The sequence below is a fragment of the Melospiza georgiana genome, chromosome 7 (assembly GCF_028018845.1).
Source record: "Melospiza georgiana isolate bMelGeo1 chromosome 7, bMelGeo1.pri, whole genome shotgun sequence".
NCBI classification, from domain to species: Eukaryota; Metazoa; Chordata; class Aves; order Passeriformes; family Passerellidae; genus Melospiza; species Melospiza georgiana.
The window spans coordinates 34,526,799-34,548,014 of NC_080436.1; the positions used below are offsets into that span (position 1 = coordinate 34,526,799).

A 21,216-nucleotide genomic window follows, 5' to 3' on the forward strand; every position below is an offset into this window, starting at 1 on the left:
TTAGCAGGAAAGAGTAGAAGGAAATAAGAAAATTGGAGTCCTTATTGATGTGAACATTCCCAGTTCTTGAGTGTTGAAAAGAAATCTCCTAAGCTCAGTTGAGCATCACCTGATGAGCTGCTGTCCAGCTGCTGTAGCTTATTTTAGCAAGTCTGTTCATGCTCCCTCTGCCATGAATTCCTCAGTCCTTTCTTCAGTAACGGTTCCACTCTTTATGTTGGGCAGTTGCATTTAATATGATGGCACCAAGAAGTCTGGAGGAGCATTAGTCTGCTTGGACAGGGTGCAAAGACTTTAGGCTCTAGAAAGAGTAAGAACATTAAATCAGAGGAGGGAAAAATTTCCATCAGTGTTGTGCCCTTTAAGCATCAGAACAAGGCAATGCAGGACACGTGTCACTAAGCAGGTAGGCACAGGTCCTTGCCAGCCAGGCTGTTGTTCCTTAGATTTGGTTTGGTTTTTTCCAGCCCAGGCACAGAAAGAAGTCACTGGGCTTTTTTCTAATTTATGCAGTTTATTTTTCAATTATTTTTCATTGGCCTCTTGCTGTAATATTGAGGTTGCAAATTATTAAATAGGAGAATAATTCTGTGTTATTTATTTTGAAAGCTAAAAGCCAATTAATCTAAGAATAGGAGAGGAGAATCCTTTATCAGTAATCTCATTAGCAGTCATGAGAATACCAGGGCAGCTATTGCTTTATATAGTTTTCAAAAAATATTTGCCTTTAAGCTCTCCTGTGTTCTGACTGGTTTTCAAATTTATTAAAGGAGGTAAATTTTTAAGATATCCTTAAAACAGTATTTTAGTAGAGTTTTCCTTTATTGCTCCTGTCATATTCAATCTACTTGGTTAAAAATCAAGTTTCAAGATGAGTAGCATATAAGAAATGTTTATGTGTGTTCACTACGTAAAGACTGGGGTATCTTTGTTTAGCTTCAATGTTTTGGGTTTTAGCTGCATGTAGTCATTGCTGTTACGGTTGTGGGCATTTGGCATGAACCTGTCATATAAACCAGTTTGACTTCCCTCATTTTTCAGTGTTGTGATTGCATTGATTTTGCCTGCTGTAAGTGGTTTGTGTGTGCTGTCCCAGCTGAGGTGGTGCAGCTGCCGTGTTTGCTGTGTTCCCCGGGCAGGTCAGCCGTTCCTCAATCCCGATGGCACGCCGGTGGTGTACAACCCTCCCCTGCCTCAGCAGCCTGTTAGGAGCCAAGTGCCTGGAGCTGCTCCTCAGCCAGCCCTGCCCAGCCCCAGCCAGCACCAGCCCGGAGCCAACGCCGTCCTCTCACAGGTGCACTTGTCAAACACGTGCTCAGGGACCCCGGGGAACGGGCTGGGGGTTGTTTGTTCTCCTGCACTGGCTGGGGAGAACAGTCACACACACAAGGGGAACTGGGCCTTTTCCCTCCCAGTCTTCACAAATATCAGCTCTGATCATGCCTGAGCATGGTAGGCAGCCTCTTCTTCAAAATACTGATATGAAAATATTCTGTAACTAAGAACAAGAGATTCTGCCTTCATCCCTAATTGCACTGTGGAGCTACCCAGGCATTAAAAGCAATATAGTTGGCAGCTGGGAAGAGTTAATCCAACTGGAACCTTGGGCTTCTTGTCTCAGGGTTAGTTTCTCAGCCAGATAAATTCCTGGGCTGTACAGCACAAGCAGGAGTCACGGCACAGTAGGAGTAGCTCAGGACTGGTACAGCATGAACTTCTCCTGAGTAACACTTCAGCATATTCTGCTCACAAAACCACACACACGAGTACAAAATGTATTTTATCCTTGTCTTGTACATGAGTTTAGTAAAATAGGCCAGATTAAAGACTGTCCCGGCCCTAGAAGGAGAAGAAAAGCAAAATGCTTGGGCAGGAGAAGGGAGGGTTCTCCCTCTCCACAGCAGCTATTTCAGGCACCAAGGTACTGGCTGTAGTCTCCTGTGGTATTTTCAGATGGTTCTTAAATTTTATCGAAAATTTATTTCTAGAACTTCATCTAAACCTTTTACCTTTGTTTGTTTGTTTTCCCTGTTTAAACCTGTTCAGATAGCTGGGTAGGCCACAGTAGAGCTGGTCTGTTTTGAAAAAGGCCTCCTGTGAACTAGAAAGAGTACAAATAAGTGTGTATGTCATATTTGCTATTTTCTTCACAAATTCTTTACTAATTCTCTGATTAACTTCTCAGTGGATGCTGGAATTAAACCTGCCTGAAATATTATGAGCAATGATAAATATCTAGAGAAAATACTTTAGTGCTGTTGAATAAATGAAAGTAGTAGGTTTGAATCCATGGTTAGTAGTAAATTCATTCTGCCTTTAGATGCTTTGAAAGAGCTCATGTTTAAAATGCTTGTGGAGTTCTTAGTCTCTCTGAAGGAAACAGTAAATGTTAAATAGAAGCAATTTGCTGAGATAGCTAATATAGTGTATATTTGCAAATAAAGCAATGGATGTCTTATGGGAAACTAAGACATTCAGAGTTATTTCTGTTTTCATTCTATGCAGTCTTAGGCTTAAGAAAAAAGAGGCATCCATTCTGTTTCTGAGAGTGGAGCAAGTTGCTCCTCTGGAGCACAGTTGCTTTTCTCTGTTACAAAAGACTTGTTTTCACTTCTCTCACTCTGTTGTTAACCTTGTTCATAACCCTGTTATTTCTGCAGCCTCTGCGGGCTCTGCAGCCTTCCTCCCAGCCTGTCCAGTACTCTGCAGTGTCGTACCCACCCCCGCTCCTGCCAGCCTCCTCTGCACAGCAATACTCTGTGGTATTACACCTTCTTTCTCTGCTCCTTGCACAGGCTCCTCTGGTGGCTGCTGCCCTTTGCTTGGCTGCTGCAGTGCTGTGTGGTACAGGGCAGTGACTGGCTCTCAGTGACACAGCACCGGAGTGCCCGAGATGGGAATGTAAAACATTCAGCAGGAATACCTGCAATTTATGCTATTTAGATATATCTCTATATTTTGAGATACATTATTTCCCTTTCCCTTTGTAAAGAAAGCTTTTCAGTGCTGTTTCATTAGCCAGTCAGTACCTTTTTATGTCTCTGGATTAACCTCTTTCCATTGCTTCCTATTGTTTCCTTGTCTGCTCACTCTTCTGCTAAACCTTAATACATTCCGAGGGATCAGCTGCTCTGATTTTTTCTGGTTACCTTTTTGTAGCTTCTCTGGTAGAATTTTCAACAGTCCCACTTCTCTAGTATCTATTGTTTAATAAGTAGAAGCTGGAAATGAAATATCTTAGTCTATCAAAAACCAGGGGAAAAAAAATCACACAAAGTGAAACTGAAACTTAGTAAAGGAGAGTTGTTATCCAAGGGACAATCTGAACCAGATTAGATTGAGCTAGGGAGATGTGAACAGGTCAAAGTCTGCTCTGATACTCTGCTGAGTGCATGTTTGTGTTGGGTTTATGTGGCAAGGTTTTGGAGCAGGGAGCTGCAGGAACCCACGTTAGACAGCCCATTTCAGGCAGCTCCAGGGCTGACCCTGCACAGCCCAAGCTGAGTCAGTCATTCACACTGGTGGCACCTCTGGGTGTGAGGGACAGGAGGGAGAAACAGCTCCACAGATACAGAGGCCAGAGGGAGGAAAGCAAGGAGGTGCTCCAGGTGCTGGAGCAGAGCCTGCAGTGTGGGAGGAGACTTGTGAAGCAGATCCTCCCCTTGAAGCCCATGGAGGACCATGGTGGAGTAGATCTCCACCCTGCAGCCCTTGGAGCATTCCATGCATACTCTGAAGGAAGCTGGAGCCTTCAGGATCAGGTTTTCTGGTAGGACCCACACTAGGGCACTCCACTCCTGAAGGACTTCAGCCTTTGGGAAGAGCCCACATTGAAGAGGTTTGTGAAGGATGGTATCCTGTGGGTGGGACCCCATGCTGGAGCAGAAGAGTAAGGAGGAAGAAGCAGTAGATGCAAGATTGGGAACCAATCACAAGCCCCATTCTCCATCCCTTCTGATACTTGGAGGAGGAGGTAGATTTGGGAGTGAAGTTGAGTCTGGGAAGAAGCAGACTCAACTGCTTGAGGGAAGCTGGTTTTAGTTTTGTTTTTACTTCTCACTATCCTACTCTGCTATTAATTGGCATAAATAAATTAATCTTCCTGTGGTGGTCATTGATGAATGATTTTCCTGTCCTTTTCTTGACCCATAAGCCTTTCATCATATTTTCTCCCCCCATATTGCTAAGGATGAGAGGAAGGGTGGAGTGACTTGGGGGACACTTAGAAGCCAGCCAAGGTTAACTAATCACAGTGTTGTACAGCAGCTAATTTTCAACATTAATCAGAAATGTCTTATAATAAATACAGTTTAAGCTGAATTCAAAAGGGATGTTGCTTCTGAAGTTAAATGAGAGTTTGAATGAGTGCTAAAGCAGAGAAGGAAACTCCTTCCTGTTTGTAGTAATTTCAAAGCATTTGCCATTCAGGAAATGGGTTCCAATACTAAGTGCCCTGGCAATTTCAAAAATTTATTCCTGCTGATGGTAACTTATATAACATAATGAAAGATTGATGGTCTTGGATTGTATTCCAAGTGTGACACCTCTGTAGCTGGCACCAGGAGAGTGCTTTCTCCATTTATTGGGAATGCCATGTTCCAGGGCTGAATCCTGCTTGTACCATACCTGTCACTGAAGGACAAAGTGACCAGGTCAGACTTTACTTACACTGGTAGTGTAACAGAAATCAGTGTGGTGTGGCTTGGGTTTATCCTTCAGACATATTGAGAGCTAAGATAAACTCATATCTCCTCTTCAAACTCAGGATTTGGAAAAGCAGAATGTAAAATCCAATGTAGAAAAGCATTATAGTTGCATTTAATAGGCACCATTAAGGAATGAAATACCAATGTCAGATTACTACCTAATGAAAATAAGGCTTTTTAAGATGTACTAAGTACATAAGAAAGGTATACTAAATTAAGTTTTAGGTGCAAATTCATGTTTCCGACAGTAATTAATAATATCTTTCGCCTGGAAACTAAAAAACCAAAACATCATAAAATGTGAATGTATCTAATCAGTAAAAGATGGAGCTTGCACTTATTTCTCTTGATTAATTCCTATCTTCTTAGGATGATCTAAGACCAGATGGTCCTGAAATACTTTTAATGTACCTGCATGTTTGGAGAGTCCACTTTCAAAGTATGAACCAAATCTTCCTGTTTAGCAAAAAACAAGCAATGCTAGTTAGTGATCACTTCTAATTTTCAGGATGTTGCTAATTTGATGTTGAATTGTTTGCTTAGAAAAGGAGCTTGGGGTTACAGTAACAGAAGTTTCAGATTCCACAGGACCCCTGCAGTGCAGAGTGCAATCAGTGGCATCCTTTCAGATGTTAATAAAACACAGAGGATAGCCACTGGAACATATTTCTCTCTGTTGTTACTGGATTTCAGATGAAAAGATAATTGATCTCAGCATGTAGGATAATAACTAAGTTAGAGGAATGTACCTTTTAACTCAGGATTAGAACCTCATTATGTTCAACTCTTAAACGCAAAATTTTACTTCAGCAATCCTAATGCATCCTGCTATTTTAACTGGGGTTAGATGTTTTCACTCGAGCTTTGGAGTCCAGTCAGAAAATGTTAGTGACACAAATTCTTAACTTTCTTTTTGACAAATGAATTCTCACAATAAGTAGATAAAGGCAGATGTAATCCAAAAGGCAGAAAATTTGCAGTGAAAAGAGTGAAGTCCGAACACGGATTTCTCTCCTGCTGTCAGCCCTGAGGATAATTTGCTACTGTTCCATCTTTGCTGTTGTTCTTTGGCTGCTGTTGCTACTGCCCAGCAATGTGAGACGTGCTGTCCGAAACTTACTGAAGTACTTGGCTATTTAATTTCTTTTCCCTCGAACGTGCATTTGCAAATGTAGTTTTCCCTGTTTTCCCCCCGGCTGCAGCCAGACAACCTGGGATCGCAGTTCAGCCACCTGAGCCTGGCGCGGCAGGCGCCGGCCGAGGGCGCGGAGCCGGGCCCGGCGCTGTTCCAGCCCGGCGTGGTGCTGCAGCCCCCGCAGCAGCCGGGCTTCATCCTGGCCGCTCCCGCCGCGCCGCCCGCCGCGCCCGCCCCGCCCTACTCGGGCCCCGCGCACGCCGTGGGCCAGCCCGTGCTCCCGCAGCAGGGATTCGTGCAGCAGCCCGTGCCGCAGGTACTGCCTCCCGGGGCTGGGGGAACTGAGCCTGCGGGGGAACTGCAGCTCTGCTCTTGTGCTGGGCTTGGGCTCCTTTCTGGGAACGTGTTTTGTAATGAATGACTTCAGTTTACTTTCCTCAAGTAAACTTTCCTCTCTACTTTCGACAAGGAAAGTAGAGAGCTTGGCTGCTAAAGAGGGAATTTATGTAGTATAAAGGATTTTTGAATCGCTGAATTATTTAACATCCACTGCACCTTTTAATAAACTTTGCATCTTTGTTTTATGGGTTTTGCATTTAGATGTCTGCCTTCTCTAAAGCTGCCTGCAGGCAGTGACCTCTGACTGTTCCTTGCAGATGCCACCCTGTTACTGTACCCCCAGCCAGTACCCGCACTCCAGCCAGCAGTACCGCCCTGTGTCTGTCCATTACAGCACCCAGCAGAGCCAGGCCCTGCCCCAGCCTGGCCAGCAGACAGGTTTGTTCAACTCTTTCAGCATTTCTTTAGAGCATTGGGGTGCTTTCTCTCCCACTTTTTCATTTTAAAACTTACTTTGCTGTAAAATTTCAAATAAAATACGGGATGCAATGTAAAATACAAAGTGTAGCTAACCTAAGGTGGAGAAATTTCAAGCACTTGTGCATGAAACTTGGGATTCAAGTCATTCCTTTGAGTGGCTCATGCTGTAACTTTAATTATAGGGTTTTTTAAATGTAAAAGTTAATTTCAAAAAATTGTGACTTAATAACTAATAACTTGATTAACTTGTGAAGTAAGATAAATTAGTACCCTTAAATGATGTGACATTAAAGAGATGTCCCTTAACTGAAAGTTCTGAGCTAAAGATCCCAATCTTAGATGCTGTGGCATGAAAAGAGTGCTGTGCAGAAGATATTGGTGATACTGTTTTACCCTTTGCCCTGTGATTAAAGTATCATGTATTGGATGGAATATATAATGTGGTTACCTATTTTAAGAAAGACTTTTCAACTGCTTACCCTTCTATGACCGTTAGCAAGTTTCATTTCATTTCCATCTCCTTCCTTTCTTCTTGTCTTTCTTTTCCTTACAGATTTTAACTGTAGGCTACCATTATTCTCACAATCTGTTATGACTTCCTCAATAAGATTTGTATTCCTGAAACAAATTTACTTCTCAGTAATATCTTGACTCATGGTCAAAACTAGAAGTAACTAGTGATGTTTGGAGGCAGAGATCCTTAAAGACCAGGCTTTTATACCAGTTCTCAGTTGAATCCATAACATCCTTCTGGGTTTCCCTCAGGAGGGTCTTTTTAATTCCTTCCCCTGCCCCTCTATGTGCTGCTCTACAGAGACAGGATGGGAGATCAACTTTTACAAATATTAACTGTATTTATTTGTGTCCTATGAAGCAGCATGTAAGAGGGATAGCTCCTCTTCTGCACTTCTTCTAGGAAGTGCTCCAATAGTAGCAACACTTGATGGAGTTATTCAGGGTTCAGTTCACAAAGATTTTTTTCAAAGGAAAACAAATTGCTTGGTTTTGCAACTTGTGTTATCCATGTGTCAGAGATGTGTTACCCAACTGTATTACACAACCTGCTTTCCTTCCTCAGATTTTTAATTACTTAATAGCAAAAAGTCTGAGGCTCAAGGGGGATTACTTCCCACTGTGGGGATACCCTGTGTGAGCAGCACACAAACTTCCCAAATCAGAGAGCTCATGTACATTTGTACCCAAACAAACCAGTCTGAATTGGAAAGCATGGGGTGATAAGGGATGAACTGGTTGCTATTGGGTAAGTTCCTTTCTTGTATATTTTTGGCTCTTTATATTTTAACTGAATTTCACAGGCTGTGGGTGAAAAGTATCAGCAGATAAACTCCCTCTCTGTCCTGGAAGAAATAAAATAAGCAAGCTGTGCAGACAGCTGCTCTACTGCTTTGATCATGTGCCCTGTACCTGCACTCTGACATCAGGGGATCCTCTTTAGGTACTATGGGGATGGTCCAGCCAATAATTCTATTCAGTGTTGGGTTATTTGGTGTTTACCAGCACTAATGGGAGAAAGAAGGATTTTACCAGAAACTGCATAATTAGTGTTTAACTGAAAATCTCCAAACTGCTCTCCAGCTATTGCTGGTTCTCATTTAATGCTTCATAGGCAAATTTGAATCAGCATTTTGGAAACTGATGGTTCCATGTCTTGTTATGTGTTCTGGAAATACCTCATAAGATGGTGTATTTGAAAATTCTCTCCCTTGTATTTTAAACCATTGATATTTGTATTCACTTGACACAAAGCTACACCTGAAGTGGTGCTTATTGGCAATGTGTGGTTTTGAGCCAAAGGCAGCACGTTACTGGCTCATACAGCAAAGTGGCTGGGCAAAAATGAGAGTTACAAATCTTGCATTACACAAAAGCCATGGGGGTTGTTCATCTCAGGAAGTGGTTACTAACTATGAAATAACTTTGCAAACACAAATTCAGATAAAAGGTGGCAGCTTCTGAGAGCATGGCAACTGCAGCCACTTCTGGTCTAATGTTGAGGAGTGGCCTGACTTTATTGATGAGCTGTTGGATTCGGGGCCGTAACACTGTCTGAGAGGTTTACATTTCTCACAGTGAACCGGTCTCTTTTTCAGCTGCTTCCTGGCTTCCTTTTTAAAGGGGTTTCAGGTGAAATATTTTGGGGGGTTTACTTTTAATAAAAATGCTTTCGTTGTCAAAAGATGTTGGGAGAAGAAAACTCTCCTTAAGAAAAAAAGCATTTCCAATTGCCATGTTAATGTGAGCCCAGTTACCACGAGACCTAACTGCAGGTTGTTTAAAAATCCAGTCTGAACTACAGTTCCTGTAGGAACATCAGCTGCAGTTCAACTGGCTTCTGCTTCACAAGCCAGGGATAAAACTACTCCACTTGTAACAGTAGCTGTAGCTGTAATAGTCAAACCCAAGCTCGTCAACTCCCAGCTCATTAACTGAGTGCTTGTACTTGCTTTTCTGTTCTTCAATACACACTGTTTCTCACTCCTAATGCATTATTCAAAAAATGTATTTCCATACTCTGTGAGTTAACTTTTCTTATCTTAACTGTGATTTCTTTTGAATTATGTAAATATTAAGAAACCTGCTCCTATTTTTACCTCCAGTTTCAGAGTATTTCTGTGTAATGGGGCAATGTACTGTGGCAGGTGTGGGGTCTGTGCTGAGTGCTGCATTTCTGTCAGCCCACTCTATGCAGAGGTGAAACTGCAGCTAAAAATAGAGCATTCTTTGGAACGCTCTGGGGAACCTTCGTGGCAGCCAATTTGTATTGTTCCAGTTCCCTCTGCTTGCAGAATTGATTGGATCTGTCTCTGCAAGTGCCAGAAAAGGCTGCAGAGCTACTCACAGTCCATTGCAATTTCTGGGACATGAGGGGCTCAGACTGCAGGTGCACTGTCACAGCACAACTTCCCATTCTGCTGCTTTTTAGGGGCCATAGACCACTTTATAACAAAGTATGTTAAAGCATTTTGTATATTACAGATATGAAGGGCATTTTGTGCACAGTTCAAACTTAAGTTATTAAGAATTCTAAGTACTAATCCTACTTCAAGCATGTATTGTTCTGAAGTTTTGTCTAGTCCTCTGAAAATATTTATAGTGTTGTGTGTTTCTAATGAATAGCTGTCTTGGTTTTAACAAACTGAATCTTCTTCCCTTTAATTTTCTGAAGCAATATTTGATAATATTAACAGTCTTTGTTTGGTGTTCATTGTTGCAATTTCTATGGAGAGCCTGCTGAGGCTGTTAGTGCACAATGTTCATTGTACTGTATGGGCAAAATCAATGAACATCCGAGGGTGCTGCTCACAAAAAGGTGTTTTATGTTAACTGGATTACTTTCAGAACAGACTGAGCCTTTTTTAGCACAGTTTAAAGAAAACCCAGGGGAGTTTTTGCAGCTAAATTTGCTCTATTATAGTTCCTTGCCAAGGTAGGGAGCATGGGGAATGTCAAGGTCAGTGGGCTGTGAATGTGTCCAACTCAAACCCAGACTCTTCTTGCCGTCAGTGCATCTTGACAAGCCCAGTTTTGTTATTCTGGAGGGATAACTGGCTTTGTCTCAGAAACACTGACTGTGTTGGGGTTTTGCTGATGTGGTAAGTAGTGCACACCTGGATGATGGAACATGAGAGAAAAAGAACTTGTGTTCTGCATGTGTTTGGGTCATGGTAGCAGTTACCTGCAAAATGCTTTTTAAAAAAAGAGGAAAGGGGAGGTTAGGTTGGACTTCAGAAATGCACAAATTTCCTGTTTGGCATTCATGCTTGGGGTGTTTTGGTTTGGGTTTTGGGGCGGGGTAGAGTGGGGTTTTTTGGGCAATTTTTGAAAGATAGGAGAGTTTAAACAATAATAAATTGTTTTAGAGACACAGCATAGAGGGGTGAATATGAAAATCTTTTGTTGTGTCCCTAAGATAACTTTGAATATAAAACATCTTCCACTATGTACCAACATGGCTTGAACTTGGAAGATTTTTCTCAGTCCCCAGCTGGTTTTAGCATTATAGATTTCAGAAGAAATTGCCCCTTTGGAAAGGATTTGCACACAGACCTTATGCAAATTTTACTGAAGTCTGATTTAGTTTTGAATTGCAGTCAAGATGCTCTGACCCCTGGGGTACCTGAGGTGCAAGCTGAATTTTGCATATGTAGAATTTTCAAACTGAAGTACCTGGAATGGCCTTGTTGACAATACCAGACTATGAATTGGGTTTGATCCTGTCTAGCATGCTTTGTTCAAGTGCTTCCAGCTTTCACCTGTCCAATCAAGGTGTTAATGCATGTAAGCCAGAGTGTAAATGATAGTGCATGCATGTGGGAGCAGCATTGCAAACAGTATGGATAATATTTCATGCTGAATCCAAATGAGTAAATCTGTTAATTTTAATGTTGGCTTCTTTTTATATGCATGATAAGTTCAACTGTTGTGAAGCTGCCAGATTAAACAAACCATTGGAAAATGCTACACGTGTATTTTTGAATAGGCAACTATGCTTAAAATGTGTTCATTATTTCAAAGTAAGATTTAAATGTATAATTTCAGGTTACCAGATTTTGCCCAACCAGCAGCAAAACTACCAGGGTTTAGTTGGAGTTCAGCAGTCTCAGAATCAAAATCTAGTCAGTGGCCAACATAACAACATTGGGAATCAAATTCAAGGTGTGATTGTTCCATATCCCTCAGTGCCATCTTATCAGGTGGGTAATGTATTCATAACTTTCCAATGACTTCTGTGGCTTTGAGTGTTGGGGTTTTCTTTAAGTCCTTTGCTTTATGGTAGAAATGGTAGAAAGGTGCAAGCAGGTGCCAAAGGTGACTGTGGGGACAGAAGCTAAAGATACAAACCCATAATGAAGTGAGAGGAAACAAGAACTTGTCACAAGTGCCCAAGTTCTAGTGCTGTTGAAAGCCAAGTGCTGTGTCAGTTGCAGTTCAGAGGGTGGGGAAGAAAAGCTTGGAAGGTTTCCTTCCCACCACTCCAGTTTCTATTGTAGAGAAAACAGCTTGTTAATTCATGGAGTCCTTTGGAGGCAGCATTTCCATTTGGGAGGAAAAAGATTTAAAGTTGTTTTTTTTTTTAATATGGTGTTGTTATTTTAGCTACTGTTACCACTCTTATTCTGGTTTTAGAGAATTTCAGATCTTTCAGTTTCTGGGGTTATTTTTAAATTCTTATATCAGCTGGATGATGGTCAGGAGGCAGAAGCATTGTCACAGGAGAAACCCTCACTGTGTGGCCCATTGCAGGTTTCGGTGCCTCAAGGTTCCCAAGCAGTGCCCCAGCAGACATATCAGCAGCCTGTGATGATTCCCAGCCAGTCCAGCCAAGGGCTGCCCACCACAGGAATGCCAGTGTACTACAGTGTCATTCCATCAGGCCAACAGAACAATCTCAGGTAAGCTCAACTTCTCAGCAGCTGGGTTCAGTGGCTTTGTAAGAACTGACAGGATCTGGTTTTAGTACTGCAGATATTAAAACCATGGTTTTAAAAGCAGATTTACATTCTATTTATTTTTTGCTCTTTTGCAATTAAGTGAAAGTAGCAGTAGTGCTTTAACTGTGACATACTTGTTGGACAGGAAAACTTTGTCTCCATAGCACTTTCAGCAATATTTTACTGCAGTTCCACCTCTTAAATTTCCTGCATTCCATTTCTTACCCATGAGACACCAGTGTGCTCAGCAGTTCAGGCTTTCTGCAATAATATTTAAGATGACTATCCATATTCACTGGTTTTGACAAAGATACTACATGAATAATGTGCTGAGGAAAAATAATTTGAATCCCAGAAAAAGACTGACTTCTTTTTTGGAACTTTGCATGGAAAAGGTTTAGCTTACTTTGTATTGTAGATGAGGCCTGCTGGCACCAAGCTGGGTGTGAAACAAGTGCGGAAACTGGGCTTTTGTTTGATAAATAAGCTTTCTCCTTTCTTTTCCTTTTTCCTTTTTCCTTTTTCCTTTTTCCTTTTTCCTTTTTCCTTTTCCTTTTCCTTTCCCTTTCCCCTTTCCTTTCCCCTTTCCTTTCCCCTTTCCTTTCCCCTTTCCTTTCCCCTTTCCTTTTCCCCTTTCCTTTTCCCCTTTCCTTTTCCCCTTTCCTTTTCCCCTTTCCTTTTCCCCTTTCCTTTTCCCCTTTCCTTTTCCCCTTTCCTTTTCCCCTTTCCTTTTCCCCTTTCCTTTTCCCCTTTCCTTTTCCCCTTTCCTTTTCCCCTTTCCTTTCCCCTTTCCTTTCTTTTTACCTACCTTGGTAGCAGCAAATTGGTCTGCATGTGCAGCCCTCCCTGAGTATGCATCTGTGTCTATTTGAGAACAGATAGGAAGTACCTAGGAGGATTCATTAGGATTCAGCTTCTTACACATTTTTCTTTCTCGAGTTTTTTTGAACTTACAAATGTGCAGCATTTAAAAATACCTGGGAGCTTTTAAACAAGCAGCAACAGTTTGAAGCTTGTTCATGCTTTTGAGAGTGCAGAGCTCAGTTGTATTTGTGCCATCGCCACATGGTTTCGTCTGCTTAAATCTGGATTCCTGTTCTTTGTGTCTGAAGGGGTTTTAATCCTTTTCTGTTTTATATTTGAGATTCAGTGAAGTCACAGGTAGGCATAATTGCAGACTTTTCTTGAATTAAGTTTGGTTGCTTGATCTTTTGTGTAATTTAGAATGTCCCTCTCATTTATTAGGAATTCAGAGCAAACTAGCAACCAATGACAGCATTTGCTTTCATCAGAATAGTTGTGCTGCAGCACTTGAACAAGGAGAGCAGAGTGCTGTTCTGCAGGAGCTGTGTCAAGCCTTCAGGTCACTGCTGAAAACTAGAATCAGTAGGCAGAGCAGAAGCTGTGTGAAAGCATCTGTGTTTTCTCTTGGTTTTGTCTGCTTTAATGGAAGGGAATCTTTAATTTAAAATTATATAAGTGACCTGTGGGACAAAGGATGGAACAAACTTTCTACAACATAGGTAAAAATAGTAGGTCCAAGAGGATTAAACCTACTTTTTTTCCCCCCACAATTTAAAGGAATTGTTTTATTGTCAGAATGGTTATCTGTTAGTACAGGATTCTATAGGCACTGTTCTGACTATGGTCCTCCAACCCGATGTTCTGGCTGAGCATCAGTGGTAAAGAGAATCTAACTATATCTGTTACCTGGTTTTCCCCTGATTATCCTGAAAACTACCTGGCATAAATAAACTTTGCAAGTTATCCTTTTCCTACATTTTGCCAGCAGCTGAATGGTTGTTTATCCCCTGGAGTCCTGTTCCATCTCCTGTCTGGGCTGTGTCAGTGGGCCCTGGGGCAGAGCTGTCTTTGCTGTGCTGCCCCAGCTGCCCAGGGCCAGCCCCAGCTGAGGGACTGCACCCCAAATCCTCATGGCAGGGGCTGTGGGCATCTCATAACTGAGATCTAATTCTGCTGCAGTGAGCAAGACAACAAATTGTCTTTTTGTTGTTATTATGCTGCATATCTTTATGCTGATCTAGAGCTGTGGACACAAAAATAGAAATCAAAATAGGTGAATTAATGGAGTTTCTCAGTGTAGGCAGGGCACGTGTTTTTGCTGAGGAAGAGGTGGGAAGCTTCAGTCTATTGAAGAATGAATGAATTGAGGGTAGGTGGGAATATTCCTGATTTAAAATGAACAAAAGCTCAGTGATTTGCAGTACATGTACACAGCAAATGCAGGAGTCGTGATGAAATGAGTGCAGCATAAATGCCTGTTAGTCATGTTCTTTTTTTGTTATTACAGTTCATCTGTAGGATATTTGCAGCCTCCTGGATCAGAGCAGATACAGTTTCCTAGAACATCATCACCATGCAACTCACAGCAGCTTCAAGGACAGCAGTGTGCAGGTTGGGAGAACAAAGCTTTTATTGATAAGCTTAAAAAATGTCTGGCTATTATTATACTGGGTGATTGGATATTTGCTATTAAGGGTTTGATTTAGAATTAACTGCTGTATTCTATTTCTTCTCTTGTTCCATTTTTGAATTTATTTTCCATTTTTAACCCTGAGGCGGATTAATTTGAAATCTCAAATTTTTAATCTTTGAAATACCTCCAGTTACTTTCTTAAAATCCAATACCATACATCACAATACCTTGCACGTCTATGGGAGAGTTCAGACAGACATGGGAGCCACACATTGGCAGCAGAATCACTTCCATCCTTTTCTCAATAGCCAGACGGGTCTGAAACCTTGGGATTTGGGTCTCTGTTTGACAGAAGGAGTGAGGTACATTTTGGAAGAGGCACACTTGGCTCTTCTACTCAAGAACCATTCTAGATTTCAGTTAACAGAGTAGGAGCAGTGATTTTCTTGAGGGGAGTTTGAAAACTGAGCATTGTGGGGTAGCTTTTTGACCTGCTGGAAAGCTGAAAGAACTTCAAAGCTGTGTGGGGTGTGTTGTTTTTATGGCAGCCTTATTCACTGCTTTTACTTTCATAGTTTATAGCAACCATTCGAGTCAGAAGCCATCACCTCCTACATTATTGCCACCTTCATCCAAGTCAAAGCCACAGCAGGCTGCTTCCATTGTGCACTACAGCATAGTGTCTCCACCCTCATCATGTAAAAGTTCACCCACTGGTCTTTCCATCATGCAGCCAAAAAAAGGTATCTTTTCTTGGGATTTTCATCTAAGCCATTCTGTCTAGAACATGCTGTAAATTTGCAGATTGGTTTCATGGCTAACTGCTAGAACAACTGCAACTTGAGTGCCATCTCTGATTTTTTTTTTTTTTTAATTCTTCATCTGTATTGCTATTATTGTACCTTTTAAAATGATGAATGGGATTTTAAGTGAAACAGTGGCTCATGGGGGCAGCCTGGAGCCACCCTCACTCAGCAGGTAAATGTTACTCAGCAGAAACATTGAAGTCAGGTTCAGAAGGTTTTGATGTACAAAATACTTGGGTCATTTTTAGAAGGTGTGTAAACAGAAGCCTCAATGTGTTTGAAAGCAGTGCTGACATTGATCCTATCAATCCATGAAACCTTTATAAATGTTAATGTCCAGACAGTTCAAACTCTGAAGGTCCAGCCATAAAATTGATGATTGACTGGTCAGGAAAATAAGAGCACTAGGGTTAGCCAGCAAACAAGGGATTACAGAGCAATCCTGTGACCACAGTGGCACAGTCTTTATTTACTGTTAGGGAATTTGATGCAAAAAGGGATAATCTCAAATTCTGCTATCTCAGTATTTTGCAAGCAAGCACTAGATGAAACAACCCTAGATCAATGACCTACATTCTGCTACAGGTGTGGTGTTTTTACAAACATTTATCTTTAAAGTGTTTTTTGAACCTGTTTATTAGTAAATAGATAACATGCAGTTAAGTGGCAAGAGAGCTGGATCAGCAGTTCATGGGCAGGTTTGGTTTGGGTTCCATTTTGCTTCAAGTTTGTTTGGCTTTAATTCTGGAAGGTTGTCATTTCTGAATGTCTAAAGGGAGCCTTGCACTGGTTTGTTTTTCTGCCCTCCTATCCTGGAGTGCTGGTTCTGTGCAGTTTGGATGGCCTGGTTCAGACCTGTAAACTGGGAGTTCAGGAAGTTTCAGGAAGGAGGAAGCCCTCTATGGGAGAGCAGACTCTGGGGAATAAATCAAAACTTGTGCTTTTCAGCAAGTGAGGACATTGAGGTGCTGAATGAAGGGCCCTGAGGTGGGGCCAATGGGCAGGTGCACAGACAAGCAGCAGAGCTGTGTTACAGGGGACCAGGCTGTAAAGCTGGGGAGGCTTTGAAGGATTTCTGGGTTTCCCTTCTCATGGGATTTGACAGGTCATAAAGTGTCTGCAAACTGACTGTATCACACTTCATTGTGTCAGGATGCTTGGTTAGGAAAAGAATTCCATTTATTTTCACTTCCTGAAATGCTGGGGAATTAGAACCAAAAGAAAAAACATGATTTTCTGAATGCATCAAGTTTTCTTTTGCAGTTTAAATTGCATTTTAGATTGACACTCTTTTAGAGATGGTGGTGTAGATGTTTCTGGAAGACAAACATATTTTTGTTGGGTGTTCCATTCTTACAGAACAGAGATAAGTCAGAAAGAGTATGCTAGAGTGTTGCAGAGTGAAATACTGTATATAAACCAGTAAGCTGTAAATGATTATAATCTATAAAATATATAAATATATGCATACAATATTAAAATGAAACCCATTTTTGTGTGCTAGAGGTAGTGTGTGTAGAGGTGTTTGGCATATCTCAGGTTTACATATAGGGACTAGGTAAGTTTATGGCTTTACCAGTGGAAAAGTGTTGTGTTGTATATTATATATCAGTCAGAAACAGAGTTTATTCTCTTGTGCAACAAAACAGAAATATTCACAATGTGGCTCTTGCAGGGACTCCTTAATTTGTATCCTCTGCTAAAGCTGGCCAGATACCTGATGGTTCAATTGCAATCTGTAACACCTGGGTAAAACTTGTTGCTATTAAAAAGAAAATATAGATGTGCAAACATTGTTAATTCAGTTAGCCATGTAATAAATATTTCCAAATACAATTTACAAAAGAATGCATAACATTAAAACTAACATTAGTTTTAATGTTATGCATTCCTTATTCTACCTAGCTTGGTTTGGTTTTTGAAGAAGTCTCTTTCTTTTTGTGGAGCCCAGGGGTAGTGAAAACAATAGCCCATTACAAAAAACACCAGATGAATGCATTTTATCATCTGTACCTTGATGCTATGACGTGGCAGTAAATTTAGAAGACTGCAGAATCCTGCTTTCTGGATGATTAAATAATGTTTAAAGTGTTTTAATCTTGGTTTCTGAGAAATGTTGTAAAGCAGAGAAGGAAATTGCAAACAACCATTTACAAATAGAAAGGGCATTTATATAAATTACTTGGGGCAGAGGGGGGAGATGGTTTGTCTCTTGGGCAGCCTCTCCTGACAGCTCCTGGTGTGAAACTGCAACAGTGCTGGATGTTGAGGTTAGAGATGGTGGTGTAGATGTTTCTGGAAGACAAACATATTTTTGTTGGGTGTTCCATTCTTATAGAACAAAGATAAATCAGAAAGAGTATGCTAGAGTGTTGCAGAGTGAAATACTGTGTATAAACCAGTAAGCTGTAAATGATTATAATTATAAAATATATAAATATATGCATACAATATTAAAATGAAACCCACTTTTGTGTGCTAGAGGTAGTGTGTGTAGAGGTGTTTGGCATATCTCAGGTTTACATATAGGGATAGTTTCTGTGGCTGCCACAGGACCCGGGTGGGACAGGCTGTGGGGATCCGTTCAGTATCTGCCCAGAGAAGCATTCCAGGGAGAACCTGTGAGGGTAAGCCTGCCTAGACTAAAGGTTGATCCCAGGTCTTTCTGATATCTGCCATTGTATCAGGGAAAACATTTTGAGTCTGCATTGCTGTATGTCAATATCACATTCTGCAATACAGTGCTCTGACAGAAACTGCAGTGAATGTTGAATACTGTCAGCTACTAATAAATAGAGTGATTTCTTTCAAAAATATTCTCAGCAATGCGTTTCAGTGGCTCCACTATCTCATTTCTGGGAAGCCCTCTCTCAGTTAGCTATTGCAGGTGTAGGTGAAAGTGGCAATGCAATTATTGTACAGACGATACCGCTCCAGTTTCTGGAACGAGCAGCTCCTTGAGGCACACGTTCCGTGTGTCATTGTCCCTTTGGGAGCGGGCAGTGCTGACGGTGCCGTGTTTCTCTCCCTCCTCGCTCTGTGTGGCAGCCGCGCCGCCCGCCGGGGGGGTGCTGATGATGCAGCTCAGCGTGCCCGGCAGCGCCGCCCCGCGGAACCCGTCCCCGCCGCAGAGGAGAGCGGGCAAGTTCTACTGCGAGCCCCCCCGCGGGCACAAGGGCACCGACATCGGCACTTTGGACGGGGCCGCGCAGGTACGGGCTGGTGCCTGATTGAAATGTGCATCGGTGCTGGCTTCTTCAAAAGTTCTTTCTGGGGAATGTGAAAAATACCTATTTTATGATTGGCTTTTCACAAGTATTAAAATTAATGTCGTATGTGTTATAGTAGAAAGTAATGCTGTATTAATTCTCTTAAGTACTGTGTTAAATATAGTTTTGGGTTATAAAAAAATGTTAAAATAGGAACTATGCTATGTAGGATACTTTTTTTAAAGAAAGGACTTGCAGTGACATAGCAGCCACAGGACACCTGAATCTTTCAGAGAAAAAGAATTTATTGCTCCATTATCAGAAGAAATGAACTTCTTCCAGCCTTGAAGGCACTGTTAGGATTCAGAGGAAGAAGTTGACACTGACCAGACAGAATCCTGTATTTAAATGGAATTTATGCATCACATATGAGATGTATGAATATGCCACAGGCTGTTGCTTTTAAGGGTTAATCCTTTGTTACCGTGGGTCCTTTTTCAGGCTTGTGCTGCCCAGAAAAAGGTACCCGGACATCCATAACTCTTTGTCTCTATTGTCTCATATTGTCCTAATTCAAATTGTCCAAATTATTATTACTCTAATTGTATTACTATTTTTATAACCATTTTATTACTATAAACTTTCAAAATTTTAAAAACAAGTGATTGGCTTTTTTCACAGGGAATAAAAATCTTGCTCTGGTTACTAGAGCTATTTTAACTTTTTGTAAATTTTGAAGGCTGTGGGTGCTGTTCAGCTTGTTCCAGTAGTACTTTTTGAACCACTAAGGTGTTGTTTATTCCAGCTGCAGCATAGTCCTCAACTGGGCAGCCCTGGCACCTCACCAGCCCAATCACCAGCACCAGCCCAGCTGTCAAACATGAAGAACATCCGTCCCACACTGACACCTCTTTCTATCGTGTCCCAGTTTTCTAGACCTTTTGTCCCTGGACAAGGTATATTTTTAGTTAACTAAAATGTGTGTGATTCCTACTTGAAAATTTCTATTTGTTTTAAAATACAAGTTATATGAGGATTTTCTGATGAGTTGTGACTCACTTTTTAGTAGTATTGCTGTTGAAGCAGAATCACCAAAATTATTCACTCAAACATCATTTAAAATTTCATCTTATCTCTCTGCACTGGTACTGTCCCTCATATCTTCAAAGGCTTTTCATCTCCTCATGAATGTGTTTCTCTAGCACATGGCTTTCTCATATTGTGACATTTCCCATTTCAGCATTGAAAATATTTATAAAATGTTTGCTAGAATTTTGCTTCAAGTCCTAACCATAAATCATGAGTTAATACTGCACTGAATTGCACCACTGCCTAAGCATGTATTTTTCATTCCTCTGTAGAACAACAAGCATGATGGGATGGAGCCTTTAGCCAGGACTGTACCTCAGTTAGTATTTCAGATAGGACCCACCCAAGGACACAAAAAATTCCTTGTAGAGGAATTTCAATCTTCTGCTGCCATGTCAACAGAAAATAGGGAGTTTTCACTGAGTTGGGATAGTTGATAATACAATGATATAAATCCTTTTTGTCAGTGAGCAAAAGTATCCTGTTAAAATTCCCAAACTCAAAATTAACAGGTCTGTTTTACAGAAAGATTTACTTTAAAGCAAAACTTACAGAAAATTCTGTATGTCTCTCTTACTGATAAAGCCAACTTTATTTTCTTGTCTTTATCTCATTTGTTGCATAATCTTTGTCATTGCTTTGTGTTCTGGTGTTGTATCAATCCCAGGTGGGCTGTTTGAAGCACACCTTTTAAGCTCCCTTCATCTGCTGTGATTACTGAAAACTTCTGTGCATTGTCTTTGTGCATCCTTGCAACAAATAGGAACCTGAAGATGGACCTGCCTCTAATCAGGGCTGTAACCATGAAATGACCAAATCAGCATGCTGAGAGGAGCTTTAGACCTATTAAAGTCATTTTGAAATGAAAGGACTTATCTAAGACTGTAGTGAGGAAAAACTTTGAGTGTAATCCCTAAATAGCAGCAAGTTTGTACCTTTTCACCTTGGGATCAGGAGGGAGTCAGGGCAGCTCTGAGTTTGTTAGCCCAGGCTGACTCCCAGCTTTGTGCACTGCAGTTCTGCTTTCTCTTCTGTGTAACACTCTCAGTGTGACAGGGACTTGGAGGAAGCTTTCCTGTACCAGAAAAACCCTTCTAATTGCCTTTCTCTTCAAGGAGATGCCAGATACCCATTGCTTGGCCAACCCCTGCAATACAATCCATCTTTGTTACGTGGACAAGTAACAAGCCAACAGGTATTAACAGAGAACAATCTCATAAACAATGAAAAAACAATTCAGGACTACCATTACAAGCACCTAGAACAGGGGAATGTGTTATTGCACTTGGAGAGTAATTAAGTGGAAGGTGCTTGCTTTGCAATAAGTTTTATTCCATGTCAATACTCCCCATTGTTCTTGTTTGTTGTATTAAAAGTGAAAAATGTTTGTCTGAATTATGGCTTTTGGTTTTAAGCAATTCACTAGCTAATTCAAAAATCTAAAGGGGACCCTTTGCTAAAACTATTTTCTTTTATTCAGTAACCATTTCTAAAAAGAAAAGTGGTAATTTTTAAACCAAGAGTGGGTTTGTTCCTTTTAAGAAAAACAAACCCAAAATATT

General features: G+C 41.1%; 1 protein-coding gene across 5 annotated transcripts in view; it reads left to right on the plus strand.

The window, feature by feature from the left end:
* The window catches only part of R3HDM1 (R3H domain containing 1), an 80,534-nt gene that overhangs the window by 55,975 nt on the left and 3,343 nt on the right, over positions 1-21,216 (plus strand). For 3 of the 5 annotated variants that reach the window (XM_058027534.1, XM_058027537.1, XM_058027538.1), the window contains 10 exons: positions 1,140-1,294; positions 2,661-2,762; positions 5,909-6,157; positions 6,498-6,618; positions 11,221-11,375; positions 11,926-12,074; positions 14,425-14,528; positions 18,405-18,568; positions 19,371-19,521; positions 20,770-20,849. In XM_058027534.1, coding sequence (XP_057883517.1) covers positions 1,140-1,294; positions 2,661-2,762; positions 5,909-6,157; positions 6,498-6,618; positions 11,221-11,375; positions 11,926-12,074; positions 14,425-14,528; positions 18,405-18,568; positions 19,371-19,521; positions 20,770-20,849 — 1,430 coding nt within the window. Of the gene's footprint in view, positions 1-1,139; positions 1,295-2,660; positions 2,763-5,908; positions 6,158-6,497; positions 6,619-11,220; positions 11,376-11,925; positions 12,075-14,424; positions 14,529-15,125; positions 15,294-18,404; positions 18,569-19,370; positions 19,522-20,769; positions 20,850-21,216 lie in introns of all 5 variants that reach the window. The other 2 variants (XM_058027539.1, XM_058027536.1) reach the window with 2 other exon arrangements.